Source organism: Fukomys damarensis, unplaced genomic scaffold (assembly GCF_012274545.1).
Source record: "Fukomys damarensis isolate Sample0158 unplaced genomic scaffold, DMR_v1.0_HiC HiC_scaffold_9, whole genome shotgun sequence".
Classification (NCBI taxonomy): domain Eukaryota; kingdom Metazoa; phylum Chordata; class Mammalia; order Rodentia; family Bathyergidae; genus Fukomys; species Fukomys damarensis.
The window spans coordinates 41,310,924-41,335,005 of NW_022900921.1; the positions used below are offsets into that span (position 1 = coordinate 41,310,924).

At 46.4% G+C, this 24,082-nt stretch overlaps 1 protein-coding gene across 3 annotated transcripts in view; it reads left to right on the forward strand.

The window, feature by feature from the left end:
* Positions 1-4,072: 4,072 nt before the first annotated feature.
* Ncaph (non-SMC condensin I complex subunit H) overlaps positions 4,073-24,082 on the forward strand; it is a 28,321-nt gene continuing 8,311 nt past the window's right edge. The window contains exons 1-13 of one of the 3 annotated variants that reach the window (XM_010638132.2): positions 4,073-4,166; positions 11,454-11,694; positions 11,844-11,934; positions 12,625-12,717; positions 13,151-13,289; positions 13,794-13,918; positions 15,600-15,789; positions 17,058-17,149; positions 18,051-18,256; positions 21,189-21,337; positions 21,859-21,965; positions 22,271-22,393; positions 23,703-23,813. In XM_010638132.2, the coding sequence (XP_010636434.1) occupies positions 4,148-4,166; positions 11,454-11,694; positions 11,844-11,934; positions 12,625-12,717; positions 13,151-13,289; positions 13,794-13,918; positions 15,600-15,789; positions 17,058-17,149; positions 18,051-18,256; positions 21,189-21,337; positions 21,859-21,965; positions 22,271-22,393; positions 23,703-23,813 (1,686 nt within the window). In that variant the 5' untranslated portion in view covers positions 4,073-4,147. Of the gene's footprint in view, positions 4,167-4,376; positions 4,834-11,453; positions 11,695-11,843; positions 11,935-12,624; positions 12,718-13,150; positions 13,290-13,793; positions 13,919-15,599; positions 15,790-17,057; positions 17,150-18,050; positions 18,257-21,188; positions 21,338-21,858; positions 21,966-22,270; positions 22,394-23,702; positions 23,814-24,082 lie in introns of those variants that run through there. The other 2 variants (XM_010638133.2, XM_010638131.2) reach the window with 2 other exon arrangements.

A 24,082-nucleotide genomic window follows, 5' to 3' on the forward strand; every position in this document is an offset into this window, starting at 1 on the left:
ACTCGGGGGGCTGAGGCAGGAGGATCACTGTGAGTTTGAGACCAGCCTGGACTACACAGTGAGTTCCGGAGCAGTCTGAACTACATAGTGAGACCCTGTCTCAAACAAACAAACAAACAAACAAACAAGTAAAAAAATCATTTTCTGGTGTTTTCATTCTAATCAATAAAGGAGGCTATTTTTTGTATAAATTGGAATCGGTACAACAACACACTCAGCAGATCAACATTTTCACACTCTTGTTCCCAAGAAGTTCATGTAACCCTGATAGCTGCATCCAGTACATCCTGGTCTTTTTCAGTGTATCTTAAACCAGTCTGCCCTGTGGTTCCCCAGCAGCATGGCCAGCAGCGAGGAAGGAATAATTCAGAAAGTTAAGGAACATCTAGGTCATGGTGTCCAAACCAAAATAAAAGATCTTAGTGACTACAAACAACACACATAAGTTCTAGAAGTCTGTGTAGGCAGAAAGGTGTGATTTCCAGCTCAACATGTTTGTTTCTAGTCTAATAGAAAAGAAAGAAAACATGAAGTTATGCGTGGGCAAATGATTACAAAGGGAAGGGCAAAGTTTGCATGGGGCAGAAGGTACAAGAAAGAATACAGAGGGGAGAAAAAAAAAGTAGTAATGGAAAGAAAAGACCTGCAGTGCTCTGGGAATACTCTCACAATTAAGGGGGAAACCTCTCGAGATATTTAGGAAGCCATGCTTTATTTTGAAACAAAACCTGGCGAACCCCCAAGATGCAACAGCAGTTCAAGCAATGGGAATATTTAGTGTTCATTGAGTTCTGCCAATAGTCTGGCCACTGGTCTAACTGCTTTACAGCAGGTAATTCATATAATACATTATAACTCCACCAAGGGAATCCTTTACCCCTCTTATTTTACAACTGGTGAAACTCAGGTACAAAGCATGTGCAGCTTTCCCTGGCACAGTTAGTTAAGTGACACCTCATGTAAGAAAGTATCTTCCCTAGCAACTCTGCATGTGGTCTTTAGAATAAAAACACCTTTAGAGGCTAATTTTTTCTTTTTCTTTGGTGGTGGGGAGCTCTACATGTAAGATACAGAGAAGTGTGTTATTGTTTGGAAATTCTACAAGAGAGAAATTGTTGGTTCTTAGCCCAGCCTTTAGGAGGTCATGCCAGGGATTTAGCTCTGGTTCTGCTGCCTGACTTGCAAGTGCAAGGTCCTGAGTTTGATCCCCCATACCAAAAAAAAAAAAAAAAAAAAAAAAAAAAAATTCATAGGAGGTCTGAAATTTCATATTGCATACAAAAATTAAAGACATTTGCTCAGAGGCCACAATAAATGCAAAGCCACTTCAAGTACATCATTTTGTCCTAGTGGGTTGATGGCTTAATTCAGGAACTACATTATGATTGCAGGCAGCTATAGGCTGGAAAGTCAGAGCAACTTTGGTGTCAAAAGTTTGCTTGTTTACAGTTGATAAATCTGTTCCTCACCCATACTGAGGCTTCCCCTGAATTTTGGGGAAGTGGGGGAGAATGGCAGCATAAGGGTGGGGGCCCTACTTCACTTTTGTACAGACAGAGGAATTGGGCTTCACATGCTACTGATACCACCTACAGATCATTCAATCCTTTGGCACCCTTCCTAACCCCAGTCCCAAAACAAAGAAGGCATTCACAGCAGGAGGTAAAAGACCGGTAGGCCCTGGGTGAGCCTGGCTTGCAAGAGACGCTGAGGACGGAGCTGGCTCTGCCTCCCTGCACATGGAGCCAAGCAGTCAGCTTACAGGTGATCCATCCTCAATAAAGAACAGACTCAAGCCTCACCTGGGTTCCCAGCCAGTGCTTCAGGGGTCCCAATTCAGGGCCACCTACCACCCTCTCAATTCTGTGGTATAAACATGAAATCCAAAGGATCACACCTGCTCCCCTTCTCCCTCGAATTCACTCAGCTCACAGAGCAAGTTAAGTGAGGGAGATGATAGGGTCCCTAGTGGTCACTGTGCCTACATGGTCACAGAATTGAAACTGTTCCCTAATCCTAAATGCAGGCCAGTGAAGAGGGTACTGCCATCCACATTTCACTGGTGGGAACATACCCAACCTGGGATTTTTGAGGGGGAGGGAGGCAGGGGATTGAATCCTGGATTCCAACCCAGGGTTTAATGTTGCTTCATTTTGCCCATTTGCTGCATATTTAAGCGCTGGCTATGTCCCAGGCCAGCATCAAGGGCTCAGAAAACAATGGTGAGCAAAGACAACTTTGTTCTCATGACACTGACGGTCTACCAAGGGAACAGACATGATAGTTTATGTAAAATTGCATCAGGGACAAGTTTTACCAAAGCCTCTAGCAAGGAGACTCAAGTGTATCAGGGAAGGCCTCCCTGAAGCAGCAACAGCAGCTAACTTGAAATGACTAGGTGATGAAGATGAAAAGGATCCTAAGTGGGAGAGTGCATTGCAGAGACCCTGGGGTGGCAGTGGCACAGTGAGGGTGAGTCTAAAAGGCCAGAATTGGCTGGCCATGATGGTACACACCTAAAATCCCAGCTCCTCAGGAGGCTGAGGCAGAAGGAACACAAGTTGGAGGCCAGCCTGGGCCATTTAACATGACTCTGTCTCAAAATAAAAAGGGCCGGGGCTATAGTTCAGTGACAAGAGCACTTGCCTAGCATGTGCAAAGCCATGGGTTCAATCCTTGGAGGGGTGCAGGGGAGGAAAGAAAGGCCAGCATTGAAAGATTTTTCAGAGAAAAAAGGGCCAAGTGGCTGGAGGGCAATGAGCAAGGGGTTGGAGTGGGTACCAAGGTGCAAGAGGCTGGAGAGGCCATGGGGCCAGACCCTGCAGGGTCTTGTAAGCCCCCAAGAAGTTCCCAGGACAATGGGACTTTTGAAGGGCTTTAGACTTCTGGGAGGAAGGGGGAGGGCAAGTGGAAATGACATCAGATTTGCATTTAGGAAATACCCCTCTGGGCCCACTAAGAAAGGGCTGGAGTAGGGCAACTAGAAGGTCATGAGGTTAAAAAGAGAAGAGGCCAGTATTGAAAGAGATTTTTAGGAGGCAAAATATCAGATAAAGGATTGTATGTGAAGGGGAGGCAGGTGTCATCCAGGATGACTCTAGGTACTGATTTGGGGGTTTCTGAGGGCACTGGTGGTAGCACTGCAGAGTTGAACACTAAAATATTCTTCCTTGTATCCACACTGCCTTACGCTAAAGATTTGAAGGTGTCCCTGGAAGAACAAGTTCATACAAAAACAAATAGCTTTAAAAGGGCAATACTTTCAGTTGCCAAAATTAGTGAGTTGCCAAAATTAGTGAGGTGCACTGATGGCGTTGCATGATGCTAAGTCATCCTACAGTGGGCAAATTTCCCCTTGTCAAGAGTCATTGCACTCTGGATGGCAATGGCACACTGGAAAAGAAACACAATAGAGCATGCTGAATGCATGAATCATAAGAAAACAGATGTTCTCAGATAAAGCTGAATGAACAGGCTGCTGTCTCCACTCACATTTTACACTCAGTTGGCTCAGTTCCAACTTTTTTGTGGGGAGGGGCTTTGAAGTCAGGTCTTTGTGAGTGCTAAGCACGCACTTACACTAAGCTACACACTTGACCCTGTAAAGTTTTTTGGTGGCGGGGGTGGAGTGGTTTCCAGGAAGCATTTCCCCCCAAATCCGAATAAAATCAATGATCTTCATGTCAGCCAGCAGCACGCCTCATTCCCCGGTCGAGTCTTTCTCCTTAGTCCCACACCCCGTCCGTCCCCTTCTATCTCCTCAGCGTTTTGCTGCCCTCACAGCACAGATCTCTGCGGAGGAAATGAACCTGTTTCCTCTGTCATCTTTCTCTCCATTAGGAACAAATTCCACAAAAGCAGAGCCCTTGCCTGCCTGCTCTACTAGACTTTAGGTCCCCAGCGCCCTGTCCTGCTCGGAAGGAGGGAGTTCTATTATTTCAGAGTGTCAGTGGTTCACAGCTTACAAATCTACCACTTAGACCGCTCACTTCCGCGTAGCCAGGGGTCTACGCTTTCCCGCGGACGAGTGAGGCGGTCTGCGCAGGCGCACCGCCAGCCCCGCCCCCTGACGTCACGCGGCCGTTACGGTGCTTGGGCGTCGCCGCGCGCGCAATTTAAAATCAGCTCGGGAGACGTCGAGGTCAAGATGGGCCCTCCCGGGCTAGGTGAGGCCCGGCTGGTGCTAGCCGTAGCGAACAGGGTCTTGTGTGAAGCGGCGCCCCGGGTGGGCAAGTCAACAGGCGGACCTGAACAGCGCATGGATAAGTTTAGCCCGCTTCTAGGCCTGTGGACCTGGACAGAGGCGGGCACGCGGGGGGAAGGGAAGGGAAAGACTGGCCGGGCGCGCGAGCGCTAGGCCAATCAGGACGCGTCTACGGCGGCGCTGGAGCGCAAGCTGAGTTGCCCAGCTGCTGGGTCCCGAGCTCCTACTAGGTGTCTCTTGTTAACTAGGTGGTTTTCCTGGACTGGATGTTAAGTTTCCGGGTCTTGGAATTGTGGTTACCGCTTAACAAACATGCTTTTTTTTTTTTTGGCTTTCATTCAAAAGTATTGAGCGGTCCCTTTGGGCCAGATCGTAAGTAAAGAACCAAACGAATGAGATTTATGCCTTCCTATACGGGAAATAGTTTCAGTGACTGAGACTATCCGTGAGTGTTGCAAGAAGGAAGAGATTGTCAATTATTTCATGTATTGCCGAATCCCAACAGTGATAAGACCTGAGAAGTGACCATAGGGTTTGGCAACATAGAAGTAGAGGTTGATCGCGGTAAGGCTTTTCATGAAGCGATAAAGACGCCATTCAGATCGGATGGATTGAAATATGAGTGGGAGGTGAGGAAGTAACAGGAACGGTTTTTGAGCTCATTGACAATCTGTTGAATGAATAGGTGTATAATGTTAAAGGCAGAGAGAGAGATACCAAAGAAAAATTCGGAGAATTAAAGCATGCCTCTAGTTCTCCAGTTTCCTTTGTAGACAGGTTTCTCCTTCAGTGCTTCCTATTTCTGATGAGGTCTCTTCTACCAAGTTTTAATTCCTCTTCCCACCCTGCAGCACCCATGTCCACATAGTCATAGATTGTCTCAATTTTGTTCCTTTCCATTGTGTCTTTTTGTTTTGAGCTGCATGTTAATTATTCTCTTGAGTTGCTGGGAAGCCATGAAGGGAACGTGTGAAGTTCTTGTATTTATTCCTTTTATCCCTATTCACTCCTGTTCCCCTCTGTTCTCATGGACAACCATCTAGTGTTTACCATGTTGCATTTTAGCATGTTTGTGTTATATCTGTATTACCAATTCTGAACCAGCTAAAGTGTGTGTATGATGGAGATCAAACCTGGGACTTGAACATGCTAGGCAAGAACTCTATACTGGCCAGGTTTATGGGGGGCGGTGAAGATGCTTATTTAAAATTTCACCAGGGCCAGGAATTTAGCTCATTTGTGCTGTGCCTGCCTTGAAAGTGCAAGGTCCTGAGTTCAATCCCTGTTACAGGATAAATAAACAAATTAAAATAAAACAAAATTTCACTAGCTAGTAAGTGATGAGCAGGGTTAAAGCAAGGCCTTCTGATTTCTTAAATCTAGAAATTTTCCCTCCAGGTAGGTTCTGAGTTCCTTCATTGTTCTTCTAGGAATATTCTTTTCTTTTCTTTCTTTTTTTTTGGTACCGGAAATTGAACTCCGGTCCTTGCGCTTGCAAGGCAGGCAGCCGAACCACTAAGCTAAATCCCCGACCCAGGAATATTGTTTCTTTCCCTACTATAATAGGGCATAGCCCTACTCCTGTAGTCACACCTTAAATCTTGTTTCTGTTTTTTTTTTTTTGGTTTGTTTTTGTGCTGGGAATTGAACCCATCATCTCTGTTAGGCAAGTGCTATATTACTGACTACATCCCCAACCTTTTTTCTAAAAGTTTATGTTGAGACAAGGTCTTTCTAAGTTGCTTGGGCTGGCTTCCCACTTGAGATCCTCCTGTCTCAGCCTGTTGAGTAGCTTGGATTACAGATGTGTGCCACCACGCTCAGATACCCAGTTAGGATCTTGTTATTAGCAATAGTTGCATACTTTGTCCCCTCTGTTTTTGTTTGTTGGTACTGGGGATGGAACTCAGGCAGATGCAGTGCTGCTGAGCTAAATCTCTGGCCATGTTTTTGATTTTTTGAGACAAAGAATCTTGCTAGGTAGTCCAGACTGGCCTTGAACTCTGTAAACCAGGCTGGCCTTAAACTCCTGGCAATCCTCCTGCCTCAACTTTGTCACCTCAATCTTAAATACCCCACTTCTTGTGCCACCCATCTTTCCAGCTCACTTCCTCTTGATTCCTGACTGGGAGTCTTGAACCAGCAGATCTGTATTTTACTGCTTTTTGCTGTCCGCTTGCCTCTTGCATCCTTGTTCGCCTCTTGGTCCACATCCGTGGTTGGTTTGTATAAACAGGATCTTTCCCCTTACCCTCCTCTTGTTTCCTTGTACTTCCCTGACAAAAAGCAGAACCCTGCCTAATCAAACTGCCTACTCTGCAGGCCTAATGATGGCACCAGTTCCTGCACACCCAACTGCAGTGAGAGAAAAACCTCCAGGAATGCTAAAGGATCTCAAGGGGACTCTAACCCCCTAGCAGTTGTGCTTTGTTTCCTGGTTCATTCTCCTGCTACTAGATGATGATTTCACACCTTCCCTTCTTCCCCAGGTCCTCCCACTGCTGGATTTTAAAAATTTACTTCTTACTTAGAATGAAAGAAAAAAAAAAAGTCAAAACAATCAAAATAGAACTTTGAGCTAGACAGTGGTTCTACCACCTGCCTGGCAAGCACCTGAGTTCAAACCCTGGTACCAAAAAAAAAAAAGAACTTTGAGCTAGAGGCCATGGTGCACAGCTGTAATCCTGACATTTCAGGGGCTGAGGCAGGAGGATCATGAGTCCCACCTGAGCAATTTAGCTAGCTCCTGTCTCAAAATAAAAAAGGGCTGGAGTCGTAGTTCAATGCAGAAGCCCTGGGTTCAACCCCCAGTACTGCAAAAAGAAAACCCAGAACATCAGCAAGCCCACTTTTGTAGCCACTGCCCTGTCTGCATCTGTGTTGGAGTATGCTGCCTTCTCTTGCTGAGGGTGGGCTCTCCATGCCCTCAACTGAGTCATCCTCTACATAAGTTAGTTGTTTAGTAACTTACCCCTTCTTTTGTATGATCCTGGTGGTAGGCTGAATAGTGCCCCCTGTGTCTTGACTCTGAATATGTTCACTTCCGTGGTGAAAGGGGCTTCAAGGATGTGATGAAAAGATGACCGTAGGTCACCTGAGTGGTCTCAGAATAAGTAGGAAGGTCAGAGTCAAGAGACCTGATTTCAGAAGCGAGGGTTAAGATGATCAAAGGGAGGGACCAGAGCTGAGGAAGTAGGAAGCCTTTTGGGAAAGACAAGGGAGCAAATTTTTCCTAAAGCTTCAGGAAGGAATGCCACCCTGTTAGGACCTTGATTTTAGGCTTTTTTTGGTACCAGGGATCGAACTTGGGTTCTTGTGCTTGCCAGTAAATCCCCAGCCCAAAATGACTTTTTTTTTTTTTTGTGGTACGGGGGGTCGAACTCAGGTCTTTGTGCTTGTGAAGCAGGCGGTGGAACCACTGAGCTAAATCCCCAGCCCCAGTTTTAGGCTTCTAACTTCCAGACCTATGAGAGAGTACACGTGTAGTTTTAAACTGCTGAGCTTGTGATTGGCTTGTCACAGCAGTGGTAGGAAACTAATGCTATCTCTTTGCTTCATTCTCTTTACTGTGCTTGTTTGTTGTGTTTTTCATGTTAACAGTTGCTTTCTTGGCCTCCCTTCCTACTGCTTTCCTCCCCTGAGTCCTTGGAAACATCCTCTGTATTTGTTGTCTCCTGTTGTATCCTTTCTAGTTTGGCTTTCTTTCCTGCTGTGCTGGGCACACTTCTCACGTCCTCTCCAGTAACCTGGAGCACAGCTCCTCACTCAGTTCTCCTCCTTATCTGATTCATCTGTCACTACAGATGGAATTCAGAGCCTTTGCACTGAGCTACAACCTCAGCCCCTTTCTTAATTTGCTTTGAGACAGGGTCTCACTAAGTCACTAAGTTCTTCAAACTGGGGTTGAATTTAAATTCCCCTGTCTCAGCTTCCCAGAGTGCTGGGATTACAGGCATGAGCCACCAACAGCTGGCTGTCACCTGAGTTTTAGAATGGTTTTCTCCCCACCATCCTCAACTCTTTTGCTTTTTCTGCTAGTCAGCTTTGGAAGTATCCTGGACTGCCTTCAACTTCCACTCTCTTTGTCTTTACTAATTTGGGAGCTCATCTAGTGTTGGGACTTTCAATACACCCTATATTGATGACTTCTAAATTCAGCTTCTAGCTTGGCCTCTTCCCTGAGTTCTAGGATTAAATCCTGCACTGTCCTTCAGTGTGTTGGGAAGCATCCCAGGCCCAGAGCCTCTGCGCCTCACACATGTGCTGCTCCTGTGGCCTCCCCTCTTGGCCCCTGGCAGTCCTCTCCTTAGGTGTTGGGGTGACCTGGAGTTAGCCCAAGTCTTCATGCTACACATCTAATGCATCAGGAAGCCATTCTGTTCTGTCTGGAGACCCCACACAGGGTCTGGACATGTCTTCTTTCCTGCTCTGGCACCACTGGTCTGAGTCACCACCATCTCCTGTCCTAGTTACTGGCACTCACCTTCTAGCTGTTCTTCCTGCTTTTCTGTCCATGTTCCCTTTCCAGGCTGTTCTTAGCATGACAGCAGAGCACCCTCTGGCAGCCTCTCACAATTGTCCAGTCATTCCCTTCCCGTCTGTATGGGAAGTAGACTCTGTGCCCCTTTTGCCACACGCATGTCCTCCCTTGTCGTGACTGGTATCCTGCTCCACCTGACTCTGCAGTGCTATTACCACTCTATGTGCCCCTACAAGTGCTGGCCCTTTGTACTCATTGTGCCCTCTGCTTCTGGTGGCTCCCCTGGATGCTCCCCTTCTGGTGAACCCTTCCTGACCTCTGTGGTTAAGATGACCTCCCACCTCTGTCATACAGCCTTTTTATCCCCTTTCCACTTTGTTTTTCTCCATAACATTTATGTCCTTCTCACATGCCATATATTTTATTTTGGTACCAGGGTTCAAACTCAGGACCTTGTGCTTGCCAGGCAGGCACAGTGCCACTGAGCTACCTCCCGCCCTTGCCATATTGAACTCAGGTCCTTGAGCTTGCAAGGCAGGCCACCGAACCGCTGAGCTAAATCCCCAGCTCCCCACCATATATTTTCTAATGTCTTATGAAACTATTCACATGTACAGGAAAATTGAGAGACCAAGACAGTAAGCTCAAATGCATCCCCATGCCCAATATTTGTTAAGTTTGCCATCTTTTTAACCAATGCAACTGAAAGTAAGTTGCACAAATTCTTACCCCTAAATTGTTTCTCATGTATCTCCTAACAGTCATGACCTTCTTCTCTATAGTGATAGTATCACACTTGAGACAATAAAAATCAATTCCTTGATGTTATCTGGTATCTAGACCATGTTCCAAATTTCCCAATTATCCTAAAAATGTCACTTATAGCTGATATCCTCCCTCCACCCACCCCGTACTGGGGATTGAACTCGACCTTGCGCTTCCAAGGCAAGCATGGTGCCACTGAGCTAAATCCTTGGCCCATAGCTGACTTTTTTTTTTTTTAAACAAGGCCTGGCTAAAGCACATATGCGTTGTTTTTGGTTTGTAAGACTACTGTAACCCAGAAGATTCTCCTACATACATGCATGTGTGTATGTTTGTGTGTGTGGGGGTGCTGAGGATGGAACACAGGGCCTTGCTATGCTAGGCAAGAAGAGCTATAGTACTGAGCTGTATCCCCAACTCTTTAAAACATTTTTTTCTCTCTCTCTTTTTTTTTTTTTTGGTTTCTTGAGACAGGGTCTCACTATGTAGTTGAGACTGACCTGGAACTCACTATGTAGCCCAGGCTGCTCTCGAACTCACAGCGATCCTCCTGCCTCAGCCTCCCAAGTACTGGAATTACAGGCGTGTGCCACCATGCCGGCTAAAACATATTTTTCTTTTGAATCCGGGTCTCTCGCTAGGTTGCCTAGGCTGGCCTTGAAGTCACAGTCCCCTTGCATTAGCTTCAACATTGACTTTTTTTTGGTACTGGGGATCAAACTCAGGACCCTGTGCTTGTGAGGCAGGCACAGTGCCACTGAGCTAAATCCCTGGCGAACATTGACTTTTAAAAAGAGACTGAGCCAGTTGTCTTATGTTATATTCCCCATACTAGATTTGTCTGAATATTTCCTTGTGGTGTGTCATTCAACTTGTTCCTCGACTCCTTGTATTTTTCACAATCTGGACGTTAGATCTAAAGTATTGTTGGTTAAATTTAGGTCAAGTATGTTTGGCCAAAATCTTTCCTGGACAGGGCTGTGAATTTTGTATCACATCAGGAGATGAGTAAGCTTCAGGTTGTTTCATTTCTAGTGAGGCTGCATTTGGCTTCTTGGTTAATGTGAGGACTACTGGATTTTCCACTGTAAAAGACTTATTTCCTTCTCAGGTAGCAAGTAGTCTGTGGATGGTTCTTTGGAACATTTTATTTATTTATTCATTCATTTATTCATTTATTTATTTATTTATTGAGAGACAGGGTCTCACTATGTAGTTGAGACTGACCTGGAACTCGCTGGGTAGCCCAGGCTGGTCTCACAGCGATCCTCCTGCCTCAGCCTCCCAAGTGCTGGGATTACAGGTGTATACCACCACACCCGGCTTGGAATATTTTACTTATTTATTTTACATACTCACACTGTTTATTCTGTCTCCCCACCAAGACACTGGGGAGCTGGGATTAGAACCAGACTGCCTGACAGTAGCCATACCTCACCTTTGCTCAGCACCTGGATCTTGCTTGTCTGGCATTGTGGATGACAGGTGTCTGTTCTGTTAGTGTGTGAGCTTATCAGAGGCAGTAACTTTGCTGCCACAGCCTCTACTTACTCCTGTGGTGCTGGGGATGAGACCCAGGGCCTCACACATGTTAAGCAGATGCTGTCCACATGGGCTATATTCCCAGTTCTGTCTTAGGCATCTTTATAGCCTTCACAGTGCTTGGATTCATAATAGCTGACATTTGTTCTATCACTACCCCTCCACCCCCCAAGAAACATAACCTCTAGAGTTACTAGCACTGGGTATAAGAGTTGAGGAGGATCTTAGGGGGTGAAGGGAGAGCAGGGGTATGGGGAAAAATGAGAACCAAGATCTGTCATGTAAAGGTACAAGATCCCAGTGATGAAAGTACTGTATACCTAAAAAATACCAATAAACTCAATGAAAAAAAAAAGTTGAGGATCTTAGGGGGACTGTAGACTATAGGCTCAAGTCCTCTTAGATGCAGGAAATGTTCAGTGGAAGGCTTCTTGAGCACATGTTTTGTTCCATCATTGCCAGCCACAATGAGCAAGTCTTCAGAGACCCGTGGACACCCCCACAGTGTCAGCTCCCCTTCAGAACGGGTGTTCTCCATACCCCTGCCGAAGAAGGCCCCTCTCAATACCCCTGGCACCCCGGTCCTTGAGGACTTTCCCCAGAATGATGATGAGAAGGAGCGACTACAGCGGAGGCGCTCCAGGGTCTTTGACCTGCAGTTCAGCACAGACTCGCCTCACCTCCTCGCCTCCCCCTCCAGCAGGTGATGGGTTTTGCGGTTGCTCTTTTCCACATGGCCACCTTGGGTGGGCTGCATGGGTCTTGGCATCTTCACAATGGATTCTGAGTCTGGGTTTTGAAGAGGAACATATTGTGGGTCATTGTTGAGGGTTTTTGTTTGTATCCATTTAGGAATGTCGATGTTTCAGCTACAACTCCTAAGTTTACAAACACGCAGATTACAGAACATTACTCCACCTGTATCAAGCTGTCCACTGAAAATGTGAGTATTTGCTGTCTTGTCACCATAGATTTTACATCTTGATCACGAGAAAACCTAGCTTTCTTGAATCTGTGGAAAATGTGTAAAAGTTACTGTTTTCTGTAATGTGTTCCCTGGTACTCATGTCACTAAGAATCCTCTGTACAGGTGACCTGCTACCTGTTTGTATTTAAAGAGGAGCATGGCCCAGGGTCAGTGTGCATTTTGGACCAGCCAAAGTGGAGGCCTGTCTCCTGTCTGCCACCTAGAAGCTGTGTGACTGATGAGTCACCTGTTGCTCTGCTGCATCTCCCCACCCTTTTGGTTTTTGAAATGGTCTTGCTGTGTAGTTCAGGCTGGACTTTAACTCACTGTAGCCTAGGCTGCCCTCGAACTCATAGTGATGCTCCTGCCTCAGCCTCCTGAGTGCTGGATTACAGGCATGTACCATTGAACCCACCTTCCTCCTAAGTGAGAATAAGGACAGTGCCTGCTTTGTAGAGCTTTTCAGTTTGTGATTATGTGTTCTCGCCTTGAGAAGGAGGAGGAAGCATGTGTTTGTATATGTGGTTTGGTCAAGTGTTTGTGAAAATTGAGATGGGGTGGGAAGTGGATAGCCTGAATAAAAACTTAGTTTCTGAATTTAGATAAACATCATCACATGAGCTGAGGCTCTAAATAATAAACCTTGCTGCAATTTTCTGTTTCCAGAAAATCACTACAAAGAATGCTTTCGGCTTGCACTTGATTGATTTCATGTCAGAGATCCTTAAACAGAAGGACACTGAACCGACCAACTTTAAAGTAAGAAGGATTTGCACTTCTTTTTATTTTTATTTTTATTTTATATTTTTTTGAGACAGGGTCTCACTATGTAGTTGAGACTGACCTGGAACTCACTGTGTAGCCCAGGCTGGTCTCAAACTCATAGCAATCCTCCTGCCTCAGCCTACCATGCGCCACCAAGCCCGGCTTGCACTTCTTTTTATATCTAATTAAAGTTGCTTCTGAATTCAATGAGTACAAAAGAGCCTACCAGATGAGACATTATAGTAGCTACTTTACTTTCTTTCCTCAGGGGATGAATCACAGAGATGACAGATGTTGTGTTTACTCCCCACCGGTCTCTCTCATTTTTCTTGGGACTTGCAAATGTTTTATGAAACTTGGTTTTGCCTGTTGTGAAGTGCTTTTTTTTCCCCCTCTTTATGAATTTAAGTTCTGCTGGTTTGATTAGGTAGCTGCTGGTACACTGGATGCCAGCACCAAGATCTATGCTGTACGAGTAGATGTTGTCCATGCTGATACATACAGAGTCCTGGGGGGGCTCGGCAAGGATGCCCCATCTCCAGAAGACGAGGAGGACCCTGGTGCAGGTGTGTGGGCTGGGATCTGGACTTAAGGATCCTTTAGGGTACACCAGGTAGTTCTGTGAGTGATACATTGGAGTGAAGTCACAAGAAATCAGTTATTCTTTGGAAGATAAGGGCATTTTCGGAATTATTTATCAATGACTCTTCTCACCTTGGTTTCTTTTGGGCCTTTGTCATTGTTCCTCTGTAAGGTGATCTGTTTGGCAATACAAAAAATTTCTTGGAAAAAGATGAGGACCTTATGAAAGCTTTTAGATTTTGTTTAGGCAAGGTTGAGTAAACATGACCAACTAACTAGAGAGCTTCTGACTTGGGGTAGTCTTTGGAAATTGACTTACATTAAAAGCCAAATACTTATTCTGATAATTCAGTTTCCCCATAAGCTATAGATTAGACAGGGCCTGCTGCTTTGAGTGAATTTCTCATGTTTCAATTATGACCACTCTTGAGGGATTTGAGGAACTTGAAAGCAGTCCCTGTAGTACACAATCTTATTCCTTCTTTTAGATGGAAGTGCTACCGAAACAAGATCAACCAAAAAGCCTCCAAAACCAAAGAAGAAGCATTCCTATAAAACCATTGAGCAGAATTTAAACAACCTCAATGTCTCTGAAGCGGATCGAAAGTATGCGGTGAGGAAGTGTTTCCCTGCAGCATGGGCTTTGACTCACTCAGAACCTTGGGCTGGTCCTTCCTGCTGGTCTGGGCTCTCATAAGCCTCAGGTAGTGAAATATTTAGCTGGTTTCTCCTTTAGCATCATGAGCTTTATAATGAAGTTGGAGTGGTAAATCTTTCAGAGTACTTGAGTAGAAAGAGATTGCAAGTTACTGAGGAATCTGGTTAGAAATTTTAGCTTTATTTATTAGTACACACAGCAGTGGTAAGGATAGTTAACATTTGCTGTACACATAATGGGTTCAGGTGCTTTCCTAAGCAATCCCAGAACCATCGCATCATACTTGTTACATCTAGTGAAGGGTAACTGAGGTGCACTGGCTAGGTAATGTGCCCAGGAGATGCATCTAGTGAGTGAACTAGGACTAGAAGCTGAATGGCCTTACTTAAGGAACCTGCTTCAAGAAATAGTCTTGAAGGACTTTAAACACCAGTAAAGCAAATGGTTTTGGTGTTGCTCCACCTTTTTTTTCCTCCCAAAATTTTGTTATTAAAAACATTTTTTTCCTCATTGAGTTTATTGGTACATTTTAGGTATACAGTACAGTTACATTCATTATTAGGATCTTGTATGTTTACATGACAGGTCTTGGTTCTCATTTTTTCCCCTTGCCCCTGCCCTCCCTTCACCCTCTCCTCCCCTCCCCAATTACAAACACTTTATTTCCATTTAAAAACATTTTTTGGGACCAGGGATTTAGCTCAGTGGCGCCATGCCTGCCTCTGAAGTACAAGGTTCTGAGTTTGCTCCCCGGTACCAAAATTTTATTTTTTAAGAGCTGAGGCTCTAGCCCAGCATGTAGAAATGCCCTTACATCCTGGAAGTCCCCTGTCATAAGTGTCTTTAGTTGCGCCTTGTGGCTGCCTCTATCTCACAAATGGATTTAAAACGTTTGCCTGTTGTGGTCATTTTGACTTAGAGAAAGAAGCGGAAATAACATAGGAGGCTGGGCATGGTGGTGCACTCCTGTAATCCCAGCACTTGGGAGGCTGAGACAAGAAGATCACTGTGAGTTTGAGGCCAGCGTAGGGCTACATATTGAGTTCAAGGCTAGTCTGAACTACATAGTGAGACCCTATCTCAAACAACTACAAAAAAGAAGTTGTATAAGTCCAAGTCTGGTGAGTAAGGGATGAGGGCACACTATAATGTTTTTATGACCCTGCCTTTCTTTTGGATGGTACCTGGTAGCAGCAGTCACTGTATTTTTTATTACACTTCATAAACACACTCATAAAAGAGGCCTTCAGGAATAGCTTCAGAAAATGGCAGGAGCGACGGGATAAGTATACTCAAAGTAAGGGGAAGTGCTTTGAGGGGGATTAATACATTTTAAAAATGTAAACATACGCTGTATATTTTGATCACCTTTATGTATTCTCAGCTGTTTTATTTTGAGACAGTCTCACTGCCCAGACTGGCCTTGAACATGACATGTGCCACCATGCCCAGTCATCCTGGCTTCTTGAGCAGAATACTGCCCACATACTGCCCCTTTTCCACTACGATTTGCTTGAGTAGTTAGAAGGCCCCTCCTGCCTTGATCTTGAGCAGACACATTTCAGTCCTATATGTACCCATGCCAGCACCCAGTTTGTGTTTCCTCATCCGTGATTTCCATCTCTTCTCGTATCAGGTGGATCCCATGTTTCAGAAGACCGCCGCCTCATTTGATGAGTGCAGCACAGTGGGGGTGTTTCTCTCCACCCTACACTGCCAGGACTACCGGAGTGAGCTGCTGTTCCCTTCTGACGTCCAACCTCTCTCCACTGGCGAGCCCCTTGAGCTCCCAGATTTGGGCTGGGTTGAGATGACAGATCTGAAAGGTTAGCACCAGCCATGCCTGTCACTAGAGTTTCACCTAACTGTAGGTATGGCCACCAGGCACTTGCGCTGACTCTTTTACGGAGTGTCCTTTAGCAGCACCTAGCGCTGCAGGTATGGTGTCTGACCAGTAACCCAGGCTTCTCCAGGTCAGTGCACCTCATCCCTGGGATGCCTACTGTTCCCAGCAAGTTCTTGTGGCACAGTCTCAGCCTGGATGTTAGAGTGGGATGTGGGAAAGGAGCTTAAAGAGACCTGTCTGTCCTCATTTACTACAAGTCCAGGAGGCCTCAAGGAAGAGAGGATGCTGACAGCTGTTTTCAGATAGATCCCCGTAGCAGTCCAAGGACTGACCTGATTGTTAGTCCTGTTAGACCAGCTTGGCAAGATTTGAGTGCACACCCATTCCACTGTTCATCCCAACCCTGGGGTCCTTGAAGGGTGCAGGGACAGGGAGCAGGCCCTGTGAAGGCCAGATGCAGGGCTGCAAGAGCTGCACTTGTCTATTTTTTGTTTTCCTTGTACTGGGGATTGAGCCTAGGGCCTTTTCATTAAGCTATATTCTCAGTGTTTCTTTTATTTTTAATTTTAACACAGAGTCTTCATAAGTTGCCCAAAGTGGGCTCTAACTTAAAATCCTCCTGCCTCAGCCTCCAAGAAAGCAGTGATCATAAGTGTGTGTCTTCACCCCTGGTTCTGTGGTCATTTTTTACGAGTTGGATGATGGTGACCCTTCCCCTTTAAGTAGAACCATGCAGGTTTTATAACACTCATTCTTGTCCTTTCAGTTCTTGCCTAGATTTTGCTGAGTATAACTGTTTGGGGCTGACCATCTGTTTTCCATACTTTCTGCCTACAGCTGGCTCTGATCCTCTGAGGTAGATGAGTTTGGGACCAAAAATAAGCACTATCACATGATTACTTATATGCTCAGCATGCTTTAGAGGAAGAATTGTTGGTTTCCCCCATAGTGTAGGGCAAGAGTTCATTTTAGAATCAACCATCTGTTCTTTAGGCTTTTCCTGTAGTGTTTTGCTAACTCTGGAAATGACTGTGCATAGCCTAGCACGCTGTGGGGTGTCCCTGTGCTGCTGCTTGTTCCCAGAGAGCAATCAGCAAGCACACAGATTGGCAGCCTGCCTGGCCTCTGCTGGAGAACAGTGAGGTGACTGTCCTCCCGTCTCCATGGTGCCCCTCGGAGGGAGACATGCAGGAGACTGTGGAATGCACCTGCCCCGCTGACCTCTGCTCTCACTGTGTTCCCCTCCAGCACCCTTGCAGCAGTGTGTGGAAAATTGCCAGCTCTGCCCTTCCCTGGCCGGCTTCCAGTTCACCAAGTGGGACAGTGAGACGCATACTGAGGTGTGTTTGGTGGTGCTTGGAAGGGCTCCAGGCCTGCCTTCAGGGGTCGCAGTTTCGATTAAACAGCTCAAGATTAGTTCTGCCCAGTGGGAACCAAAACTGGCATCATTTTATTTAACTAGGAGGACAGAAAATATTTCTGTTGGCACTTCTGTAGGGCTGGGTTAGGGTGGAATGGTGGACCACTAGGTGGCCATGCCCTTTGTGAATGAACTTTTTTTGTATGTGTGTGGTGTTGTGGATGGAATCCAGGGTCTTACACATGCTAGGTAAGCATTCTGCACTGAGCTATTTCCCTAGACCTATTAAAATTTTATTTTAAGATACCATTCTCTCCAAGTTGCCTAGGCTGGCTTTGAATTTGGAATTCTCCTGCCTCAGCCTCTCAAGTAGCTGGCCTTACAGGCATGCACCACCACACCTGGCATGTGTGAACTATTTTTATCAGATTTACTTTCAAACATGGTTATTCCAGTGGCCTCGGATCTCAGGCTGCTCTCGGCTTCAGGCATTTCCTGCTTGTTGAGGTTGAGTCCCTTGGCACACAGTTTTCCTGAGAAATTGTCATGTGTGAGGGCTTCTTTGGTATATTTTTAGCGCGGTCCCCTTTAGCCTCCTTACCACAACTTCCAAAATAAACAGTCTCCATGGAAAACTGTTTTCTCTACATATGCAGTTAATGGGTGCAGATTCCTGTTTCATGTTTTGCAAAACATGCCTGACAATGCAGCCTCATCCTGTACTGCACAATATAAATTTTCTCAGTGCCTGGCTCTCCGGAGAGCACTGGCTTTGGGAGGCACAGGGAGGGGGGTGACAAAGGGTGAGGAGAGGGCTGGACGCCGGAGCGCGGGCAGAGCTGGGGCAGTCATGGCCAGAGAACCCTCTCTCGTCCCTACAGTCTGTGTCAGCTCTGGTAGACAAGTTCAAGAAGAGTGACCAGGTGTTTGATGTCGACGCCGAGGTTGAGGAGAGTGATGGCGGGGACTTCCTCGATGGGCCCCTGGAGGATGACTTTGATGCCAATGATGAGCCTGAGCACACTGCAACAGGGGACCATGAAGAGTTCAGGAGCTGGAAGGAGCCCTGCCAGATCCAGAGCTGCCAGTAAGGCTCTCAGGGTCCTAGAAAGCTTTCCCAGAGGCGTGCCCGGTCTGGTCTGAACAGGTCTCCTTCAGGGAGATGAGACTTTGTCTCTGATTGGCTGGGCCAGTGGGCTGTGATGTGCATATCTGTGGAGCCCTGTGCCTGACAGGAATCAGCACCTGGTTTGTGTGTTGTCTAGGCCACTTTGGTTATCAAACACACTGCAGGAACTAGTAAGGACAAGAATGATTTGATACTGGGAAAAGTACCTGGAACCTAAGCTGGGCGTGGTGGCACCCATACTCCCAGCTAGTTGAGAGGCTAACATAGGAAGATTAAAAGGTCAAGCCCAGTCTGGATAACTTAGCAAGACCCTGTCTCAAAAATAAGAAGGGCTGGAGATATAGTTTGCTGGTAGAGCACTGGCCTGGCATGGATGAGGCCTTGGGTTCAATTCCTAAACTGCAAAAATGAAACAGTGTACCTGGTATGTAGTAGCTATGCCAATGTGTCTGTCATTCCCACTTGTTTGTGCTAGTGGAGAGGGTGATCCTTTTCACACATTGTACATATGCTGGCTTCGGCCATGTCACTGCATGTTAGTTGCAGACATTAGCAGGCAGATGACTTGCTTTCACAATGAGGTAGCGGTTGCCAGAGAGGTAAGCAGATGGCTGGGCAGTGCTGGTTACGAAGTGGGCTGGCTGGGGGTGAGCCAAATAGAGCTAAATACATGCAATCAAGCATGTTGGGGAGTGCTTGGAGGGTTGTAGAACTGAGTAAGTGTTATAAGAAAAGATGTGAAAACTTGGTTGGCCTTCATTAGATTTACTTGATGGGTCAGTATTATTTAATTTTCAACATGACTGGAAGCAGGATCTCACAACCCCCCAGAAGTCCTGAATGGGCCAGGAGCTCAGAGTTCCTCTGTTAACTCCTCTGTCCACAACTGCAGCTCTGCAGGCCTGGGGTTGGGAACAGTCAAGCTGGTGTCATTTGGGCAAAGCCTCGAGTGTTTATCAGTGTCATTTCCCAGCAGGTCACTGTCTGTTTGAGAGCACTGCTTGAGGGCCTCCAGGGTGGGCCTCTTGAGCTCAGCTTGCCTGCCCTGGTGGGAAATGGCTAGGTTGATAATGAGTCCCAGAATTGGAGTAGAAATTTGGAGGCCTGAACATCTGAAGGCAGCTCAGGGTGAGAGTTGCCCATCCAGGCCTATTAGCCTCTCTTCTGACTTATCAGCTGACTTAGCTTTCATTTGCCTGTTCCCAGCCTGTCTGCCAAGAGGTAAGGATGGCAGGCAGGCAGGTGGGAGTGGGGGTGAGCTCTTCTAACACCACAGTTATGCATCAGAGAAAAGCACTCACATTTCCTGCTGACTGTTTGGACAAATGTCTCCATTTCTCCAGATTCCAAACAGCAACAGATCTTGGGCTCTGTCCTCCTAAGTGTGTTTGGGCAGGAGGCTGTGGCTCTGGAGTAGATCTAACCCTGCCAGAGAGCTGTGAGGTATGAGTATTGTCATTGCCTTTGGGTTTCTTCTTCATAAAATGAAGGGCTGGGACTAGATGAGAATCATCATCTTTGAGCAAGGTGGAGATGTTGCTCAGGTAGAGTGTGCGCCTAGCATGTTCAGTCCCTGGTACTGCAAAACAGAACTGATATTTTTTTCAGCCCCTTATTCTAACTTTGTGCCAGACACTATGCCAGTGCCTCAGTATTTCTCATCAATTATATAGTGCATAAAAACATAATTGTCTAATCTTGCTCAGCTCTGTAACTGGGTGCTATTGTCCCCTCTTACCCGTTAGGAAACAGGCTCAGAGGTGGCGTGTGGAATAGAGCTCTCAACACCCAGCACAGCAGACCAGACTTCTGTGGGGGGGGGGAGCTTTTGATGGTAGCTTCCACTCCAGACAGGGATTGCCTTGCACTTTTCACACCTCCTAGGTGTATCCAGGTTTAATCCACTGAAGTGAAAGATTATCAGGGGCTCAAAGTGGGTTGGGGGCAGTGCCAGCTGATAATCTCACTGTCAGGTAGGAGCCAGCACATTGCTCGTCTGGCTGGCAAGTAATACAGTGGACTGACTGCACCAGGGCTGAAGTGCAGGAGGGCCCCTGTGATGTTGAGAGGTGTTAGGAGAGAGTACCCTGGCAGGGTTGCAGGCCTGTGGAGGGGCAGGCTGTGACCATATTCTCCTAGCTATTGAGTGGGGACTCCTTTGTAGAGCTTTCTTAGGTTGCCAGGGTATCTGGAGTGGGTATCGCCACCCTCACCTTTAGCAGGCAGCACAGCCCTTGAGGACAGAGCTGCTGCACTATTCTAGCTCCTTGGAGAAGGGTGAAAACCTAAACTGAAAAGGCAACACTGCATGTCACACTAGGCAAAGAATAAAGCTAAAGACCCAGCATGACAGGCCCCTGAAAGTGTTTGGAGGGCTAGAAGTGATACTAGCATAACACCTTTTTCACTGTTAGTAGGGACTATAGCAGTGTCTCCCAGTGCTCTCAGCCATGGGAAGAAAGAATGGAGGACTCATGGTGCATGGCGTGAGGCTGGGATTCAGGGAATTGATCCTAGCTCTCAACTCTCACATTTTACTACCTGTGTAGTCTTACACAGAAACTTAATTCTCAGGAAAAATATAAACACACTACTTAATTTCTCTGTACTTCTTTAGTAGTCTCTCAGATTAGCATTTTTATGAAGGAATTTGAAACATCCCAAGTACTTGTATAGACATGAACATATGTTATAAAATTAAGAGAAACAAATGCACTGGAAAAGTAAGGATTAGGGGATTGTTAATAATGAAGGATTTATTTTGGAATTGCTCTGAGAAATGCTGTTCACTGTGGGACAGTGGGTAGCACACAGTAACCTTGTATGCTTCCTTACATGTAAATACATGGTTGTGTGGTATGTAACGTTTATGCTTTCATGTGTGTTACAGGGAAGAAATGATTTCCCTTGGGGATGGAGACATTCGGACCATGTGTCCCCTTCTGTCCATGAAACCTGGAGAATATTCCTACTTCAGTCCCCGGACCATGAAGATGTGGGCTGGCCCCGATCACTGGCGCTTTCGGCCTCGACACAAACGTATGTGCTTCTGGGTGGACCCTCGGGACAAGAAGCAGTACAGATGACCAGCTAGTCAGCCACCAGCTGGGGATAGGAAATACTGACCACTGTCACAGATGAGTTGGCATGGGATGAGGGTCAGTTAAATCTGCGGGCTCTGAGCAGGAAGAGTTAAGGTCCTGGGTTCAGAAAGACTGGGCTCATGGGCTCAGGCTACTCTCGAGGAGTGTCAGCCTCGCTTGAAGCCATGGAGGTTACTACCCAACCGGAAGCACACAGAGAGTCACTGCGAGGGCAGCACTTGGCCTTCTGGCCCAGTCTTGCATGCTGTGTCCTAAGGTAAGACTCACCATATGTGTTGGATGTGTTTTGTGAGTGCAGCATGAATTCTGTAGTTCAGGATGGAAGTGGGTATGATGCAGGATCCAGATGGGAGCTGCTCGGCTGCAGTGTTTCAGCTGATGCAGCTGTCAAGGTCTCATGAAATGAGGTGATTTAGCCTACAGCAGTGAGTAGTGAGACTTTGTTTCTTCCTGCAGAAGACACCACCTCCCAGTCAGAGACCAGGAAGAGGAGTACAAAGAAAGATTTTGAGATAGACTTTGATGAAGATATTGACTTTGATGTATATTTTCGAAAATCAAAGGTTTGTACTGGGTTCATTGTGTGTGCTTAAATTACTCTGTGCACCTCTTTTCCTTCCAGATGTTAGTTAACTGAAACCTGACTGTTTCGCTCTCCCATATCCCTAAAGGAGCTGTTGAGAAGTGGTTTGGGCAGGGATAGAGGAGTCACCTATAGAACAATGTGGAGAATGCCTGGCAAACTTTACTTAGCTGTGGCATCTCTGATGGTGGACTGATGCTGCCCAAGCTTCTTAAAAAAAGAAAAACAGGTATTTGACCATTGTTATTAAAAATGCCTAAAAACTTACTTGTTTTAAATAAACAGGCGGCTACTGTTCTGAGCAAGTCCACCCTGGAGAACCAGAACTACAGAGCTACCACTCTTCCTACGGATTTCCACTACAAGATCGATACCCTTGTCCAGCTGCATCTCAAACCAGGCCTGAGGGTGAGGCCATCTTGGATTTTTTTATGGCATGCATGCTGAAAAGTAGCTGGTGGCATGACTGTCCAGTAGGACCACTCAGGAGAGGACACAAGGAAAGACATCTGTCAGCCAGGGGGCCGGGCACAGTGGCACCTACCAGTGTCCCGGCACTTTGGAAGTCTGAAGCATTAGGATAGCAAGTTTGAGTCCTGTTTGCATAACTTAGACCCTGTCTCAAAAAATATAACAAGAGCTGGAGGTGTAGCTCCTTGCAGAAGCCCTGAGTTCAATCCCCAATACAAAAAAAAAGAACAAAGAAGGAAAGAAAGAAATAGCTCAAGTGCTGGGCACTAGGGTGAGTGATTGCACAGTCTTGTTGAGATTTCAAAAACTTAATAGTTTTTCATGATTCTCTGGCTTTCTTGTGGAAGCTGTGGAGTTGCTTGCCCAGTGCTTTACACAGTCCACTGCCTTGCTCATGATTCAAGTATAGAAGGGAGCTGCAGTGACATGGGGTAAAGTTCTTAAGTGCACCTGCCCAGGCTCCACCTAGGACTGTCCTAAGCATCTAGACTGCCTGGTCTCATCCCCTCATTTCTGCCTGCCTCTTGGCCTGTGGCTCCTCTCGTGGTACTAGTAGCATTGGACAAGGGGAGTTCCTGTCAACAGTTGCAGAGCAAGACTGAGCCATGGCAGGTGCACACACTCCCACCAAGCCTAGCCTCATGGGGCGGCTGCTTCTCAGGACCTTATGTAGAGGAACTGCTGTGTGCAGACAGGTAGGTTGTTAGTATTTAATATGTCTGAACTTGTATTACAAGTCCATTGTTTTGTTTTGTTTCTGAACTACAGAAAATTGTGGAATTACATTAAAATATTTAGTAGACCTGCATTCACCTGTCTGAGTGCAGACCACTGGTATAAGGACCCACAGATGCCCAGAGGGCTGTGATCAGCGGCCTCCTGAAGGAGACCACGGTTCTGTGAGGCCATGGGTGTTACCAGGGAAGGGAATGAGGCAGCCACCTGTGAATTTTCATCACAATCGGTCAAGTGGGACAGGTGGCTGTGGGCAGGGGCTTCCAACCTTTGACTTTAGTACAGGACGCATTTTTTCACAAAAACCTGTATAGAAGGTGTCATTGAAGTCAGAAGCAGGGCTGCTGTGGAGGCTCTGGATCCTTCCCTGCTGTGGAGAGATGACATGTGGACAGCTGTGATTCTGGGAGGATCTTGGACATAGGAACCAAGCTTGACTTCCCCAACTTAGTGCAGTAACTGCTTGTCTAGAAATTGCTTTTTGAATGTTTTTGTTCTTTCCTTTCTTTAGTTACTTAAGATGGACCAGCGCCAGAAGACAGGGACTGAGCACTATGAAGAAATTGGGGACTATGACTACAACAACCCCAATGACACCTCCAACTTTTGCCCTGGGCTCCAGGTAAATGAGATGCTTTCTTCCCTGATTCCTGCCTCCCCTTCCATATGGCAGAGCTGGTGGGTTCTCTGGGTATATGTTCTGTCCTCTGTGCTCGCCTGCATCTGGGAATTGCTGGGCACCCCTGGTAATGAGTCAGTACACAGGTGGAATCATTTGCCTGGGGCATGAACACCTGTCTCACCTATGTGGGAGTTTCCCAGGAGTAGGAACACTCTTCCTGTTCTCAAGAGTCAGTGTTCTGGCTGAGTTAAACACACACACACACACAC